The sequence below is a fragment of the Pelecanus crispus genome, chromosome 24 (genome assembly GCF_030463565.1).
Source record: "Pelecanus crispus isolate bPelCri1 chromosome 24, bPelCri1.pri, whole genome shotgun sequence".
NCBI lineage: Eukaryota > Metazoa > Chordata > Aves > Pelecaniformes > Pelecanidae > Pelecanus > Pelecanus crispus.
The window spans coordinates 1,067,260-1,083,252 of NC_134666.1; the positions used below are offsets into that span (position 1 = coordinate 1,067,260).

Here is a 15,993-nt window from a genome sequence, read left to right on the forward strand (position 1 = left end):
GTAATGACACAGCCTGGATAGTTTCACTCCTGTAGGTTACAGTTCTCCTTAAAACACAGGTGCGTGTGTTTTCACTTGTGCTGTGCAGTGATTAAAAGAGCCAAACAGAAAAACCCACCCCTGAAACTTTGTCTGAAATTAGAGGTGGGTGAGACATATCACATTTTCTGCTTCTTCTGCTATCCTGCTTTCTCTTAAACTTGTTTGCATATCGCTGTCATAAATTCCTTGCTTACTCGAGAGCCAAAACAGTGCAAAGATATTTTTTTGGGCCGGTCTTCTCCTGTCAGGCAGAGAGATCCATGTGGATGTGCTGGGTCACAGAGGCAAAAGGACTATCAGGTGGGTGCGTGGTTAGTGATGGTTCTCCCTTATCACTAGTGCTGTGAGTCATGTCAGGGAATAATGCTTTGGAGGGGTTTCATGTTGGTGGTAATTACAGAATAATTATATGATTGTTACCACAGTAGTCTGAGGGTATGAGAAGAACAAAGATTTGGGGAGGAGAGGATAATTTTAATTAGCTGCAAGATTTTTTACAACGCAGCTTTTGTGGGTTGGTGACGACGATCATGGAGGTGGTGGCTGGGATTCTGCAAAGGAAATTCTTTTGTTCTGGAGCTGAAGCCCAAATGGTCCTCTAACAGTTTTCATCAGATGACTGAATCTGGGAGCATGCAGTTTCTTTTCTTCAAACTGAAGATAGTTGAGTTGGGAGAGCCTGCTTGGAAGCTTTAGTAGTTTGGGGGCGGAGGCCGGTTGGGGGCTGGGGCCCTCAGGGGTGGGGGCTCTTTCTGCCCCGTGCCCTTGGCCTGGCGCTCACATCTGGGAACGGGCTTTCCAAAATCCTGCTGGAAGGAGCCAGATGTGGGACCTGTGGCCGCGCTGGGGGCCTCAGGACCTGCAGCAAACCTGCCTTCAAATCGGCTCTTCCCAGCAGGACACTGGCCAGGAGTGACTTTGAGCATTGCCGCTCTCCTTCAGGAAGCACAGTATGCACCAAGCACACCCGGAGCTGCGCTTGTGCCAGAAGAAGACTTCAAGCACGGCCAGGGCTGATGGTGACAGTTCTGAGCAGCTGTCCAGCTGAGGAAGATGCAGGTAAGATGCCACAGAGGGGACACCAACGGGTGTGACTGCTCTTGCAGGAAGAGGATTTAACAGCAGAAGGGAGGCAGGAGGAAGGGGCCTTTGAGATCAAAAAGTGCATCGGGCAGCTGGCGCAGTCAGGATGACAGCAGAGGAAGAAGAGAAGGAGATGCAGGTGACCCAGCTGGGACAATGCTTCTGAGGTAACACCTGCCGCACAAACCCAGAGATGGACCTTGGGGAGGTGGTGGAGCAGGTGAGAAAGGCGCCTGGGAAAGAGGAGAGCGTGGGGAAGATGGGAGATGGAGGGGAAAAGTGCAGGGTGTTGGCAGTGAGGATGCTTCTGCTGTGCAGGTGGCTGTGAGGTCATTGGTGGCTGAGGAGCTGTTAGCATCAGAGCAGGCCCCGGGCTTGTGCAGGTGTGGTTATTAACTACAGTTTTCAAATCTTTTCAGAGGCTAGGCAGTTAGCTGGGTTGTGCTGGATGAGGTGCGGGCAGCGCCAGACGAGGCCAGAGTCGGGGCTGAGCGAGCTGGACAGCCAGTACAGCGCCAGCTCCGGATCTTGGCATGGGAGCCCCGGCCAGCAATGGCCGCTCGCTGGCCAGGTACGAGCTGCGTTTTCCACGCTCAGCCAGCCCCTGCCTGGCCCCCCGGGGCGGATGCAGCTCCTTCCCAGGGCCAGATCCGGCTCACCGGCTGTGATGCCGGTGCTGGGGCAGCGATGGCGATGCCGGTACCGGGGCAGCGATGGAGGCCTCCGTCCTGCCGCCGATGGTGCAAATCAGCGTGGTTTCTCCCATGGGCGCCCACCACCCGGCGCGATGCCCCGTCTGCCCATCCTCTCGGTGGCCATCTGCAGGCCAGTTGACCCCCCCCCACCGCTCCTCCCACTGAGCAAATGACCGCAGGCAGAGAGAGGCACTGCAGGGCAAACACCCAACTCTTGTCATGAATTAAACAAGCAGCTGGGATCTGGGAGAGGGCTGGGGCGGGTGGCTGCAGGTCTCTGCTTCCACATCTGCTCTGCGTGGGGGTGCTACACAGGACGGTGCTGGACTGGTGGGTGATGGATAGCCATTGTTTTTGGCTATCTCCATGTCGATCTCCCTCTGTACAAAAAGACCCGCAGTGGGCCCAGTGACGTCTGCAGGACCGCCCGTTCCCGCTCGTCCTGGGCCAGCTTCTTCATGTGCTCCCACTCGGGCCGCTGCTCGGGTGTGATGGGCACCGACTCCTCCTCCAGCGGGGTGGGCACGGCCGTGAGGACACCCCAGGGCCCGAGGGGTAGCAGAGAGTTGGCAGGAGGCCGTGGCAGCATGCGCAGCTGCCACGGCAGCCCCTCCCGTGGGGTTTGGCCCCCCGTAGGCAACAGGCACAGCCAGCTCAGCTTCTTGGGTTTGGCAGCAGCCCTGGTGCGTGCCTTGCTGCTCGATGCTGCCGCTGGTGCCATCTCTTTCTTGCCATCAGGCTGGGGGCTCGGAGGCAGCCAGCCCTACACTGGGTCTTGGGGCCACCGGCAGGGGACTGGGGAACCTGAGAGGCACACTGGGGCCAGCTTGGGGCTCTGGGTCGGGCAATTGGTGCACCAGCCCCACCACCTTCACTCTTTGCCCCGGTGGGTGTAAACACTGGATGGAGCTCAGCAAGCGTGCCCTCAGGTCGGTGCGGGGTGTCCTGCCCCATCCCTTCCATCTCTCTCCCCTGCCCCCACACTCCTATGTATTGCTCCACCTCTCTGCTCCTGTGGTTCTCTACTCCATCTCCTCCTCTCTGCTCCTGTGGTTCTCTACTCCATCTCCTCCTCGCTGCCCTCCATTTCTCTCTCTCTCTCGACACCCTGGCACGGTTCCCCGTCCCTCTCTTGTTCCCATTATCCCATTTGCTGGCTCCCTGTGCCACACCTCTTCTCCACCTCCCTCTGTCCTTCCGCCTGCTTCCCTCTTTTCCCTCTGTTCCCTCTGTTCTGCTGCCTTTGGGCACCGAGCCTCACAGCCAACTCGCTGCCGGGATTTCTGATGCACGTAAAGGAACAGTCCTTCACTGCCTCCTTTGTGCTCCTGGGTGCATTTCCAGCTGTGGGGTTTGGGGAAGCAGCTGTGGTTGGGTCCAGGGGAGGGAGTGATGTGATGTGGGGCTGAGGTGATGGCCCCCTGTTCCCCATGGGCTGCAGCTGTGGGCTGGGGCAGCCCAGGTGGGACTCGTGAGGTCAGGATGGGGCTGGGCCAAGGCTTTAAAAAGGCTGCAGGCCAGGGCAGCCCCAGGTGCAGCTGTTGGGGGTGAAGATGGCCCTGCTGCACCAAGGAGCTCCAGCTGGGGAGGGGGGGCTGCCTGAGCATGCCTGCCTGTGGGAGCTGGCTGAGGAGTGAGACAAAGGGGCTTCCACAGGCAGCTGTCTCCAGCAAGGCATGGCCGGCCGGTCCCCACAGCGAGGAAGCATCCCTCCCGGCCAGAGGAGCGACAGAGCGTGCCACCAGCGCACGGCACCGGGAGCTCAGTGCCTCCGTTGGCTGCACGCGTGAGCCGCCGTGCATCTGGGAAGCCTCGTGGGAGAGGAGCATGGAGGCACCCGCCGCCCGCTCCTGGGAGGGCGAGGGTCAGGCAGCGGGCACTGCGGGGGAGGAAGGGGCAGAGGCAGAGAGAGAAGCCTCGGGGCAGCGAAGGTCTCCTGCTGGCACTAGGAGCTGTGGTGAGTCGCGTGTCCCCTGCCGTGCGTCCGCGCCCATCCCTGCCGTGCTTCTCCAGATCTGTGCCAGCCTCCGTTTCCCTTCCAGGCTGTCCGGCTCCCCAAAGCTTTTTGCTCTTCTGCTAGCACTGCCCTGTACACAGGCACCTTCTACGTTTCCTTTCTCTGCCTCTGTCTTTCCGGCTCCCCACCCTCTATTATTTCATTCTTCCCACGCTGCCTTTTCCCCCTGTTGCTTGTGAAAATTGTGTTTCTAGGTCTCACTCTACCCAGCAGCCTGTCTGTTTTCAGTGACTCCCTCTGCTCTGCACCCTGTTGCTCTTCCAGTGTCCTTTCCCTGTGGCTGGCTGGCTGTCTTCCTCTCCTGATAGTTAACTTCTTACCCGTATGGCCAGTACCCCGTTGCTTTCTAAATTTCCATTTATCCAGTTCCACGTCCGTGGTTTTATCCCGCCTGTCCTCTACTTCATCCCTTTTTAAATTTTGTTTCAATGTCTTCCTTTAGTTAGTTAGGTGACCCTAATTGTAAATTCTTTTCCTCTCTGTTCCTAATCCCTTTGCTTTTTAAATTGTCTTTCTACATCTTTGTTTTAGTTCACCGTTGCTACTTTTTTTTTTCCTTATTTCTTTAATCACTGTTACTTTTAAAGTTTCCTGTCTGCATTTATTGTTTGCTGCCTTCATTTCTTAATTATTTCTTGTCTTCGGTAGTGCCTTTGCTTTTAAAATTCTCTTTCTACATCCCTGTTTTAGTTTGCTGTCCCTATTTGTTAATTTTTCCCTTTATTTCCCTGATCCCTGTTGCTTTTTCAGTGTTCTTTCCATGTCTGCTTTTTCCCCTTTGATGTCTGTTTTTAATTATTTCTCCTCTTTCCTTAGTGCCTCGCTTTTTAGATTTTCTTGCTGTGTCTCCGTTTTAGTTTGCTGTCACTTTGTTTAATTTTTTCCATTTATTTCCTTAATCCCTGTTGCTTTTTAATTTTCTGCGTTTATCCCGTTTGCTGTCTTGGTTTCGGTCTTTCAATTATTTCTTGCCTTTCCTTAGTGCCCTCACTTTTAAAATTTTCTTTCTACGTGTTTTAGTTTGCTGTCCCCATTTCATAATTTTTTCCTTTATTTCGCTAACGCCTGTCGCTTTTTAAATGTTGTTTCCGTGCCTCATTTTATTCCCTTTGCTGTCTTTTTTTCCTGTTTCTTGTCTTTTCTTAGCGCTGTTGGTTTTTACATTTTATTTCTACATCTCGGTTTTAGTTTGCTGTCGCTATTTGTAAATTTTTTTCTTTATTTGGTTAATCTTTCCTTCTACCTTTATCCCAGTCACTGTTGTAATTTCTTCAGTATTTCTTGTCTTTCCCTAGTACCCTCGCTTTTAATTTTTTTTTTCTATGCCTGCGTTTTCATTTGCTAACAATATTGTTTAATGGTTTCCTCTCTTAATCCCTTGGTTTTTAAAATGTTGCTTCTATGGCTGCTTTTATCTAGTTTGCTGTCTCTACTTTTAGTTCTTTCCCATCTGTCCCGTACCTCATCGCTTTTTAAATTTTCCTTCTATGCCTACCTTTGCCAAGCTCCCTATCCCTATTTTTTATTTGATTCCTGCCTGTCATGTATCCCATTGCTTAAAAAATTTACTTTGTACGTCTCCATTTAGTTTGTTGTCCCTATTCTTTAATTTCTGTTTGTTACTTCTCCTAGTCCTTGTCGCTTTTAAAGTGTTCTGTGTCTACTTTTATCCCATTTGATGTCTTTAGCTTTGAATCGGTTCTCATCCTTCCTTAGTGCTGCCTTTTTAAAAATTTTATTTCTACATCTCCATCCTAGTTCGCTGTCCCTATTTTTTTTTTTAATCTGATACAATTACAAATACGGGTATTTGAGTGAGTGTATGTATCTGTAGTGGTGTTATCTACAGATACAGAGTTACAAAGGGTTCTCATACAAATGCATCCATGTCCAACATAGATAAGTACAGTTTCAGGGGTTTCATTGGGATGTAATTCAAAATGGCAAACGCTTTGTTCAGTGTCAAGACAAATGTCTTGGGCCTTAATGGTGTTGCTTTCACAAACAAATCCCTGTTGTTCCCGTACAACACAGGCATCAGCATCGATAGTTTGCCACTTATGCCCATTTTGTCGGGCCCATACTCTATGTTTTAGTGGATAGAGTACGGTTCCGTTATGGCTTAACCCCAGCGCAATGATCGGGTGGGTATATGGTGTATACCAAAGCACTGCGTATCGTTAATACGAAAGCTGTGGCCTTACTGTCGGGAGGGTTCTAGGTAAAATTGATTAGGCGCCACCAGGATTGGAAGTCTCTTTCAAATTGAGTTGCGTTATTCCAGATTACCTTTTGAATTTCAGTGGGCAAGGTGCCCTCATCGCCTTCTCTTAGAACTGTTGTTACAATAGATTGTATCCACCATTGGGCTTGAATGCAACTAAGAGCAAGAGAGAGGCTAGTTTGAGCTGTGCCTAGAGCGCCCATGATTAGTTGGTGGTCTCTTTCATTGATTCTTTCCCACTTAGGTAGTATGTCAGCTACAAGCCATCGACTAGTTCCCAGTGCTGACAGAGAAGACTGTAAGGGGTCTTCTAATTTGTTCAAATCGCTTGTTGTTGTGCTTAATTTATTCATGAGTATTTCCACAGCTGTACTATTCAAGACTCCCAATCCTGTCCCTGTGACACCGGTTACATCTCTCTTTGCTCGCTTTGGGGAGGTGAGAGTTTGTCCACGTAACCATGCCAACCATCCTGTACAGGATGTATTTAGGAATGGTGAGCAGGTAGGTTTAATTGTAGAGACGTTAACCTGCATTGACAGTTCCACTCGTTTAAGGGACCATGATGGGTTAAATAGTATTTGCTGTTGTCCAGTATTTTTGATCACATATGGTCCCATATCAGAAATTTGTGGGGATAGGTTTTTCTTACCCATTACAGTCGGGGCGGATGTTACTGTACTAGGCTCAGTAATGTCTATTTTAAATTTAAAGGATAGTCCCATGCCATGGCGAGCCCAAAGGCAGACTACGAGAGCAGGTTGCACTAAGGTAAAATTGTACCAACAGTCCAGTCTCAGAGGCACAAAGTTTTGTATCTTTTTCTGTTGGGTGTGATGTGATACTGTACATAGAAATCTGAGATGCCTTCTCATGAGCAGACCCATTGATCATCCGGCATCCTATTTTAATTTCTTTCCCTGTCATTCCCCGAAGTTGAGGAACGTTACCATCAGCTTCATCTTTGTCCCAGCTCCATTTGTTTTCCAAGTATACCTCAGTTCTGTGCATGACCACGATAGAAAGGTTTAAACTTCCCATACTCGCGGTATACTTAACAGGACCTTGAGACCATGGCCATTCTATGGTTCTTTGACCACAGGCTCAGAGGAGCGACGTTGCTAGGGTTTGGAATAGTAACATGAACACAGCATTTTCGTTTGCCATCCTGCGGGGTGCTGCAAAAGGGAGAGAGAAAAGAGGAGGAAAAAAAAAAAAAACCAAACACAACCTGTTTCAGTGGGGAGAGTCTGAACAGGTTACCCCTTTTATGATACAGGATAAATCCACCTAGTAGTAATTCTGTGTTCTGTACCACTGTTATCAATAGCTTCCCAAGCAAGTGTGCCATGAGGTTTAGTCAGAGTCATAGGCACATTTCCAATTTGTGGTAAGTTAACCATAACCAGTTGTCCTGGTTGAAATGTTATCGGGAATTTTCCTTCATTGGCAGAGGGAGTATTAGATTTGGTCTCGGTAAAGAATGCTTGACTCATGGGGCTTCCAGTGGGTCCCTATCGATTATGTAATTGGTGAAGTATTTTAGAAAGTCGAGTATCCCACCGTGCCTTGTGCCTGTCTTTATTTTTCTGTCCTGCTGCCTATCACATTGTTTCTTGCTGTACAACCCTGTCCAGCTGGCTCTACCTTTTATTTGTTCTCTCTCCCTGTTTCATGCTTCTCAGCCCTCTTTTCCTCTTCCTCCATCTCATTGCTGCTTTTTTCCCCTTCTCGGTCTCTTTGCCCACATCTGACCCTCTTTTTATTTCTTAGTCCTCTCTGTCCTGTTCACTCTCCAGTTTCTCTCTCCATCTGTACTGTTACGGATTTACACATGCCTGGCCACCATAACAGGGGCCAAGCCTAGGATGTTGCTGAGAACATGAAGTCCGAGTGAAGGTTTCCAATTAGTCTTTTATTAGGTCTTAGGTTACAGCTCGAGCTGGGTGCCTCCAGAGAGGGACCCCTACCCCAGTTCACACCTCTCAGTTATACCCGTACCACCCATCACCCGATTCCCAAGTCCAACCGCAAGTCCAGTCACTTAATTCTGGTCAGTGGTCTCTTGATTTCTTATTGGTTTTCACTGCCGCTTGGCTGGCTGCCTTCAGAAGTTACTGTGTTCTCTTGGAATTGTTTCCTTGGTCCTTACCTTCTTCATTCCACTCATATCCGCTGAATTCAGCGACTTCTTTTGTGGTGGGTTGACCCTGGCTGGACGTCAAGTGCCCACCAAAGCCGCTCTATCACTCCCCTCCTCAGCGTGACGGGGGAGAGAAAATACGACAAAAAGCTCATGGGTTGAGGTAAGGACAGGGAGAGATCACTCGGCAATTACCATCACGGGCTGGACACAGTCGACTCAGGGAAATTAATTTATTGCCAACCAAACCAGAGCAGGGTAATGAGAAATAAAACCAAATCTTAAAACACCTTCCCCCAACCCCTCCCTTCTTTCCGGGCTCAACTTCACTCCCAGTTTCTCTGCTCCTTCCCCCGAGTGGCGCGGGGGGATGGGGAATGGTCAGTTCATCACGCGTTGTCTCCGCCGCTCCTTCCTCCGCAGGGAAGGACTCCTCACAGTCTTCCCCTGCTCCAGTGTGGGGTCCCTCCCACAGGAGACAGTTCTCCACAAACTTCTCCAACGTGGGTCCTTCCCACGAGCTGCAGTTCTCCACGAACTGCTCCAGCGTGGTTCCCTTCCACGGGGTGCAGCCCTTCAGGAGCAGACTGCTCCAGCGTGGGTCCCCCATGGGGCAACAAGCCCTGCCAGCAAACCTGCTCCAACCTGGGCTCCTCTCTCCACGGGGCCACAGCTCCTGCCAGGAGCCTGCTCCAGCGTGGACTTCCCACGGGGTCACAGCCTCCTTCAGGCACATCCCCCTGCTCCGGCGTGGGGTCCTCTGCGGGCTGCAGGTGTTTGGGGTGTCCTGCCACTGACCTGGCCCAGACCTGTAGGGTAGGGAGTGCCTTGCCCCTTTCATTTCCCTGACTCATGACATTTGGGGGTACCCTGCCCCTGTTTTGGCCCTGACCTGCAATTTTTCGGAGTGCTGTGCCCCTTTCCTGGCCCTGACCCAGGGGGTTTGTGGTGCCATGCCTCTGTCCTGGCCCCGACACTGTCCCTGTCCCTGTCCTGGACCTGACCCATGAGGTTTTGGGGTTGACCCATGGATTTTTGGGCTTGCCTGTCTCTGTCCTGGCCCTGATCCACAGTCTTTTCGGGGTGCCCGGGCTCTGTATTGGCTGTGATCCGTGGGGTCTGGGGCCCCTGACCTGGCCACGACCCACAGGGATGCCAAGCTGCCTTGTCCCTGTCATGGCCCTGGCCTGCGAGGTTTGGGGTTCTCTACCCCTGTCTTGGCCGCTACAAGTGCGGTTTGGGGGTACTCTGCCCCTATACTGGCCCTGATCTGAGGTATTTTGGGGATCCCTGCCCCTGAACCTTGAGCTGTGGGGTTTTCTGGCCCCCTCTCTTTCCAGGACCAGCTTGGCTTGGGGGTGCCCTGCTCCTGTTCTGGACCTGATCCGCTGGGTTTGGTGTGCCCTGTGCCCGTCTGGGCCATTACCCGTGGCGTTTTGTGGTTCTTGGCCCTTGTTCTGACCCTGGGTGCCTTCTCACGGCCATCACCCGTAGGTTCGTGGTGCCCTGTGTCTGTTGTAGCTGAGACTCATGGGGTTTGGAGGTGCCTTGCCCCTGTCCTGGCCCTGACCTGTGCAGTTTGGGGGTGTCCTGCCCCAGTCCTGGCACCGACTCATGGGTTTTGGTGTTCTCTACTCCTGTCGTGGCTGTGACCCACAGAGTTTTGGGCTTTCCCTGCACCAGTCCTGGTCCTGATCCATGGGGTTTGGGGTGCCCTGTCCCTGTCTGGTCCACGACCTGCAGGGTTTGTGGATCTGCTGCCCCTGTCCCGGGCCTGACCCGCAGGGTTTGGGGGTACCCTGCCCCTTTCCTGGGTCCATAGCTTCCTATTTAGGCCCTGAACACACTCTTTGGAGTGTGGCAGGATGAAACCGCAATTTCTGTATGTCCAAACAAAAATATGTCAAAATTATTCTTTGTACACCATTTTTTAAAAATTTTTTTTCTGAATTGACAATGAATTTTAAACCTCATTATTCACCTATTTTAGTACCAACCACCTGTTGTGGCCCCCCCCGCCCCCAGCAGGATTTTTAGCAACAGATCAAAGATTTGTGTCTCGTTTGGCATAATTTGGACCGAAAACAAAGATGAAAAGCTGATGCTGGGGAGCCAGGAGTTGCACTTTTCTGGGACTGGCGTGGGGCCTGCACTGAGGCTTTGCTGCTTGACTCTGAAATTTAAGGACGATCTTTTGACCGCTCACTGCCCACCACTAAACATTAATTTTACTATTTTTGCATAGCAAAACACAGCGATTTTAGGTTGGAGCCGACCCCAGTTGTCAGAGCAGGGCTGCATATTGCTGCCCCATCCTGGCGGGACCCAGGCGATAGCAGTTTTGGGGGATCGCACCCCAAAATATGGCTTGGGGCCATGTTTTTGCCCCATCCCAGTGAAATAAATATGGGAAAATATTTGGCAGAAACATTCTTCCTTGGAGATGCTCCTTTTCTCCTTGTCTCTGCCTTCCCCTAGGGCTTACTAAAACCCATCCCTCTGTGCCCCAAATTCTTTTGAGGCCTCTGTCCACTCTGGGTGTCCCCTTTGGGTACCCCCCAGCCCTTTTGGGTGCCGCCCATGTGCCCCTTTGGATGCCCCTCCCATGTGCCTCCATGCCCCTTTGGGTAGCCCTCAGGCCCCTTTCGGTGTCCCCTGTCTCCCTCTTGGGTGTCCCCCAGCCTTCTTTGGCTATGCCCCCATCCATGTCCCTCCATGCCCCTCTGGGTGCTCCCTGGAGCCCCCCAGTCCCCTCCCAGTGCCTTTTGGGCCCCCCTGGAGCCTTTTCCCTCCCTGCCACCCCCCAGGGACAGAGGCCCTGGGGTTCCTCACCACTCATCCCCATCGCCATGGGGACAGTGCCCCCATCCCCACCCCCATCCCCTGGGGTGTCCTCATCCTCCTTAAGGGCCCCTGGCCAGCGCTGGCCCCATGCCCTGGGCCTGATGGGCTTCCGCAGCTGCTACCGCAATGGAGGAGACGTGAGTGCCTCTGGGGGCTCCCGGCATACCCCCCACCGCTGGCTCCCCCCTGAAGCCCCGCTGTTTCCCCCAGGGTGCCCTCGGTGGAAGCTTATGAAGCGGCCATGGTGCTGAGCGGGGTGGGGGACGCGCTTGGGTACCGGGGGGGCCGCTGGGAGTATTGCACCTCGGGACCCCAGATCCACGCCGAGCTGGCTGAGCTGGGGGGGCTGGAGGCCATCACCCTTGAGCCCCCCGAGTGGCCTGTCAGTGATGACACCGTCCTCCACCTCGCGACTGCTGAGGGCCTGGCTACAGGTGAGGGGGGGGCCGCAGGGGTCTCCATTGCACCCCACAGACGCAGGGGAGGGTCCCCAGGGGATGGTGTCCCCATTGTACCCCAGGGCCCACAGTGGAGTGTTCCAGGGGGGTGGGGTGTCCCTATTATACCCCTGGGCTGCATGCGGGTTCCCTGGGGCGGGGGTTGGAGGTCCCTGTTGTATGCCTTGGGCTGCATGGTGGGGGTCTGGGGTGGTGTTGGGGGTCCCCTTTGTGCCCCTGGGCTGTATGGGGGGGGTCCCTGGGGAGGTTTTGGGCTCCCTGTTATACCTCTGAGCTGCTTAGGGGGGTTTCTGAGGGGGTTCAGGGGTCCCTGTTATACACCTGACCCAGGCTGGAGGGTCCCTGGGAGGGGCTTTTGGGGTCCCCAGCCAGCCCTGTAGGGGGTTTGGGGGCATCCTGATTCCACCCCCCCTTTAGGGCCTCCAGTGAGGCTATTTCCCCCCCCCCCCCCCAAAAAAAAAAATTGGGGGGGTTTTCCCCATTTCCCCTCGTGGGTGGGGGGTGTGTCCTATTTTTCCCCACAGTTTGTGGGAACTTGTGTTCCTTTTCCTCCCATATTGGGTGCTGGGGGATGCCCCCATTTCCCCCTCCCCATTTTGGGGGCCTGGAGGGGGTGTTTACCCCTTTCCCACCCGATTTGGGGTGCTCAGGAGGACTGCCCATTTCTCTTGACTTTTGGGGTGTTTGTGGATGCTGTCCCACTTCCCCTCCTGTTGGGGGTGTGCATGGGGGATGTCACCCTTCCCCTCCAGTGTTGGCACCCATGGGTGGTGTCCCCTTTTCCCTTCAGTACTGAGGCATCCATGGGGGGGTGTCATCCTTTCCCTTTAGTTTTGGGGGGGTCCATGGGGGGTGTCCCCTTTTCCCTCCACTTTTGGGAGTCCATGGGGGGTGTCGTCTCCCCCTTGAGTTTTGAGGGGTGTGTGGGGCCTTTCCCTCCCCTCCAGTTTGGGTAGCCCAGGGGGAGTCCTCAGTAACCCCCCCCGCCCCGGCCAGGCCTGGAGGGGGAACCCCTCCTGCAGGAGCTGGCTCGCCGCTACGTGGCTGCCATGGGTGACATGGAGGGCCGCAAGCCGGGGCCCACCAGCATGCTGGGTGAGTGGGGTCTGAGGGTCTGGGGGGAGTCAGAGGGTGTCAGGGGGTCTCACGCCCCCGACCCCCCCAGGCACCTCACAGCTGCGGCCTGGGGAGCTCGAGGGCTATCGCATCCCCTTCAACCCCACCGGCACTGGCTGTGGGGCTGCCATGCGTAGCCTGGCCATTGGCCTCAGGTAGGGCCAGGGACACAGGAAAGGACAGTGGTGGGGGGGGATGGGGACATGGGAGGTCACATGGGGACGGGAGGGATGGGGACAGGAGGGTGTTGGGGCTGGGGACACAGGGGTGTCAGAGCTGGAAGGGAGAGGGACACGGAGGGGACAGGGCTGGGGACACAAGGCTGTCAGACCTGGGGGGGGTGGGGACATGGGGAGCCAGGGACAAGGGGGGATGGGGAGGACATAGGGATGGGGACACGGGGGTGTCAGAGCTTGGGGGATAGGGACATGGGGGTGTCAGAGCTGGAGGGAAGGGGACATGGGGTGATGGGGAATGGGGTAACAGGGACATGGTGGGTGTAAAAGGTGGGGGAATGGGGACACAGAGGAGAATGGGGACATGGCGGGTGTTGGAGCTGGAGAGGACAAGGACCGTGGATTGGGGATATGCTGGTGCTGGTGCTGGTGCTGGGAGGCCAGGGACAGTGGGGTTGGGGGGGGCGGGGATGTCTGAGCTGGGGGAGTGGGGACAGGGAGCCCTAGGGACAGAGGACAGCAATAGGGAGGAGGGGACATAGGGGTCACAGGGCAGATGAGAGGGGGACATGGAGGTGGCGGGGCCAGGGGGGATGGGGACAGCAGGGACAAGGACAGTGCAGACGAGGGTGGCATGGTGGGGATAGGGACGAGGCTGGGGATAGGGGGACAGGGAGGGGACAGGGGAGGACGGGGACAGGGCTGATGCCAATGCAGGTACCCACATGCCTGGGAGCTGCCGACGCTGATCCGGGTGAGCATCGAGAGTGGACGCATGACCCACCACCACCCCACCGGTGGGTGTCAGGCCTTGGGGTACAGGGGAGGAGGGGACACTGGGGCGCCTCTGAAACCCCTGTCCCCACAGGGTACCTCGGCGCTCTGGCGGTGGCCCTCTTTGGGGCTTTGGGGGCTCGGGGGGAGCCCCCAGAGCGCTGGGGGGCCGAGCTGCTGCGGGTCCTGCCCCTTGCATGGGACTACGTGGAGGGTGCCGGCGTGGCCGTGGGTGACAATGCTGCCGCCTGGCCCTTCTTCAGGGACACCTGGCACCGGTGAGGGGGTACTGGGAGGGTTCTATAGGGTCACTGGGAGGGGTTGGTGAGGACAGTGGGAGGGGCTCAGGGGGTCACTGGTGTCACTGGTGCCTGCAAAGCGCTCTCCGCTGGAGAGCCGCAGCCCGGTGCCCCCCAGTGTCACTGGTTACCCCGTTGTCACCAGTGACACCAATGACCCCAATGTCCCCAGTGACACCAGTGTCCCTGGTGACACCAGTGTCCCCATGTCTCCAGTGTCCCTGGTGACTCCAATATCCCCAGTGACCCCAGTGTCCCCATGTCCTCAATGACTCCAGTGTTCCCAGTGACCTCAATGTCCCCATGTCCTTGCAGGTACCTGGAATCCCGGGGGCTTCTGGAGGGTCATGGCCCGCCACGGGTGCCATCCCTTCCGTCACCAGCCGAGCGGGATGCGGCATACCTGGGCTGGGCACTGGAGGGGTGGCCAGGCCGCAGTGGCCATGACGCACCCATGGTGGCCCTGGAGGCCCTGCTGGCAGCTGGCAGATGCTGGGAGGACCTGTGTGCCAGGGGGGTGCTGCATGGTGGGGACAGCGATTCGACGGGGACCATTGCTGCTGGGTGCTGGGGGCTGCGGGGGGGGCTGGCATCTGTCCCACCTGGGCTGCACTGCTGCCTTGAGTACCGTGGGCGGCTGCGCGATGCTGCCCACCGCCTCCATGCACTGGCCTGGGGGAGGTGCTGAGCCCCCACTGTGTCACCTGCTGTCCCCCTCCCGGGAAAGCCCCTGTGGGTCCCCAGGGTGGAGCAGAGACCTTCATGGGGTCCTGGAGGGGCTTGGGAGTGTCTCTGGGGGTCAGCAGGGACCTTTATGGGATGCTGGGGGGCTCAGGAGGGTCCCTGGGCGTCAGCTGGGACCTTCATGGGGTCGGGGGGGGGGCTTGGGAGAGTCCCTGGGGGTCAGCTGTGACCTTCACAGGGTCCTGGGGCAGCTCAGGAGGGTCTCTGGGGGGGCTGCAGGGAACTTCACAGGGTCCTGGGGTGCTCAGGAAGGCCCCCGGGAGACCCTGTGGGGAAGCATGGCCCTTCAAGGGGTGCTGGGAGGCTCAGGCAAGCGCCAGGGAGACCACCATAGCCACATCCAGGTGACCTTTTATCCTTCCACGGTTAGAGACCCCAGAAGCTCCCCAAAGAGCCTCAGTCACCCCCACAGTAAAAAAAGTGTCCTCCCAAGTCACTCTGTGTCTAGGTTTGTGCCCTGTGCCTCTTGTCCTGTCACTGACACTGATGGGTCTCAAGGTTAACCAAGCCAAGGGTGATGGCCCCCCTCACTGATGGGCCCCCAGGGTTAACCACTCCAAGGGTAATGTGCCAAAGATGTGATGGGCCCCCAGGGTTAAGAACTCCATGGGTGATGGGCCCCTGGGGTTGGTTGGGGTTGACAACCCAAAGGGTGATAGGCCCAAGAGGTGATTGGAAAGCAAGTTCACCAACCCCTGGGAGATAGACCCCCATGGTGATGGGCTTCCAAGGTTAAAAAGCCTATGTGTGCTGTGCCCCATAGTAAACCATCCCAAGGGTGATAAGTACCCTGGCTGACGGGCCCCAAGAGTTAACCACCCCAAGGGTGATGGGCCCAAGGGATGATGGGTCCCCAGGGTTAACCACTCCAAGGGTTATGGGCCCTTGGGGTCATGGCCAGCTGGGGTTTACCACCTTAAGGGTGATGGGGGCAAAGAGGTGGTGGGAACCGGAGGGTTAAGTAGCCCAACAGTGATGGGTCCATGCATTGATGGGCCCCCAAGGTTAATGACAACAAGGATGACAGACCCCCAGGGTTAACCACCCCAAGGATGGTGGTCGCAGGGGTTAATCACCCAGAGGATAATGGGGCCTAGGGGTGATAAGTCCTCAGTGTTAATCAACCCATGGGTGATGGGCTGGTGAGACGACTGGCGCACAGGGTTAACCAACCCAAAAGTGACAGGCCGAAATGGTGTTGGGTCCCCAGGGCTAACCACCCCAAGGGTGATATCCCCTGAGGTGAACCACACCAAGAGTGATGGAACCCAGGGCAGTGGGGCCCCAGAGTTAACAACCTAAAAGGTGATTAGCCCAAGGGTCGGTGCGCCCCCATGGTTAAACACCTCAAGGGTAATGGGCCCAAGAGGTGATGGGA

At 55.5% G+C, this 15,993-nt stretch overlaps 1 protein-coding gene across 1 annotated transcript; it reads left to right on the top strand.

The window, feature by feature from the left end:
- The first annotated feature begins 11,174 nt into the window (after positions 1–11,174).
- Positions 11,175–14,559, top strand: LOC142595909 (ADP-ribosylhydrolase ARH1-like). The gene is made up of 7 exons (XM_075724761.1): positions 11,175–11,185; positions 11,259–11,482; positions 12,503–12,601; positions 12,672–12,777; positions 13,516–13,595; positions 13,667–13,850; positions 14,187–14,559. The coding sequence occupies exons 1-7, from the start codon at positions 11,175–11,177 to the stop codon at positions 14,557–14,559; spliced, it is 1,077 nt and encodes a 358-aa protein (XP_075580876.1).
- Positions 14,560–15,993: the final 1,434 nt, after the last annotated feature.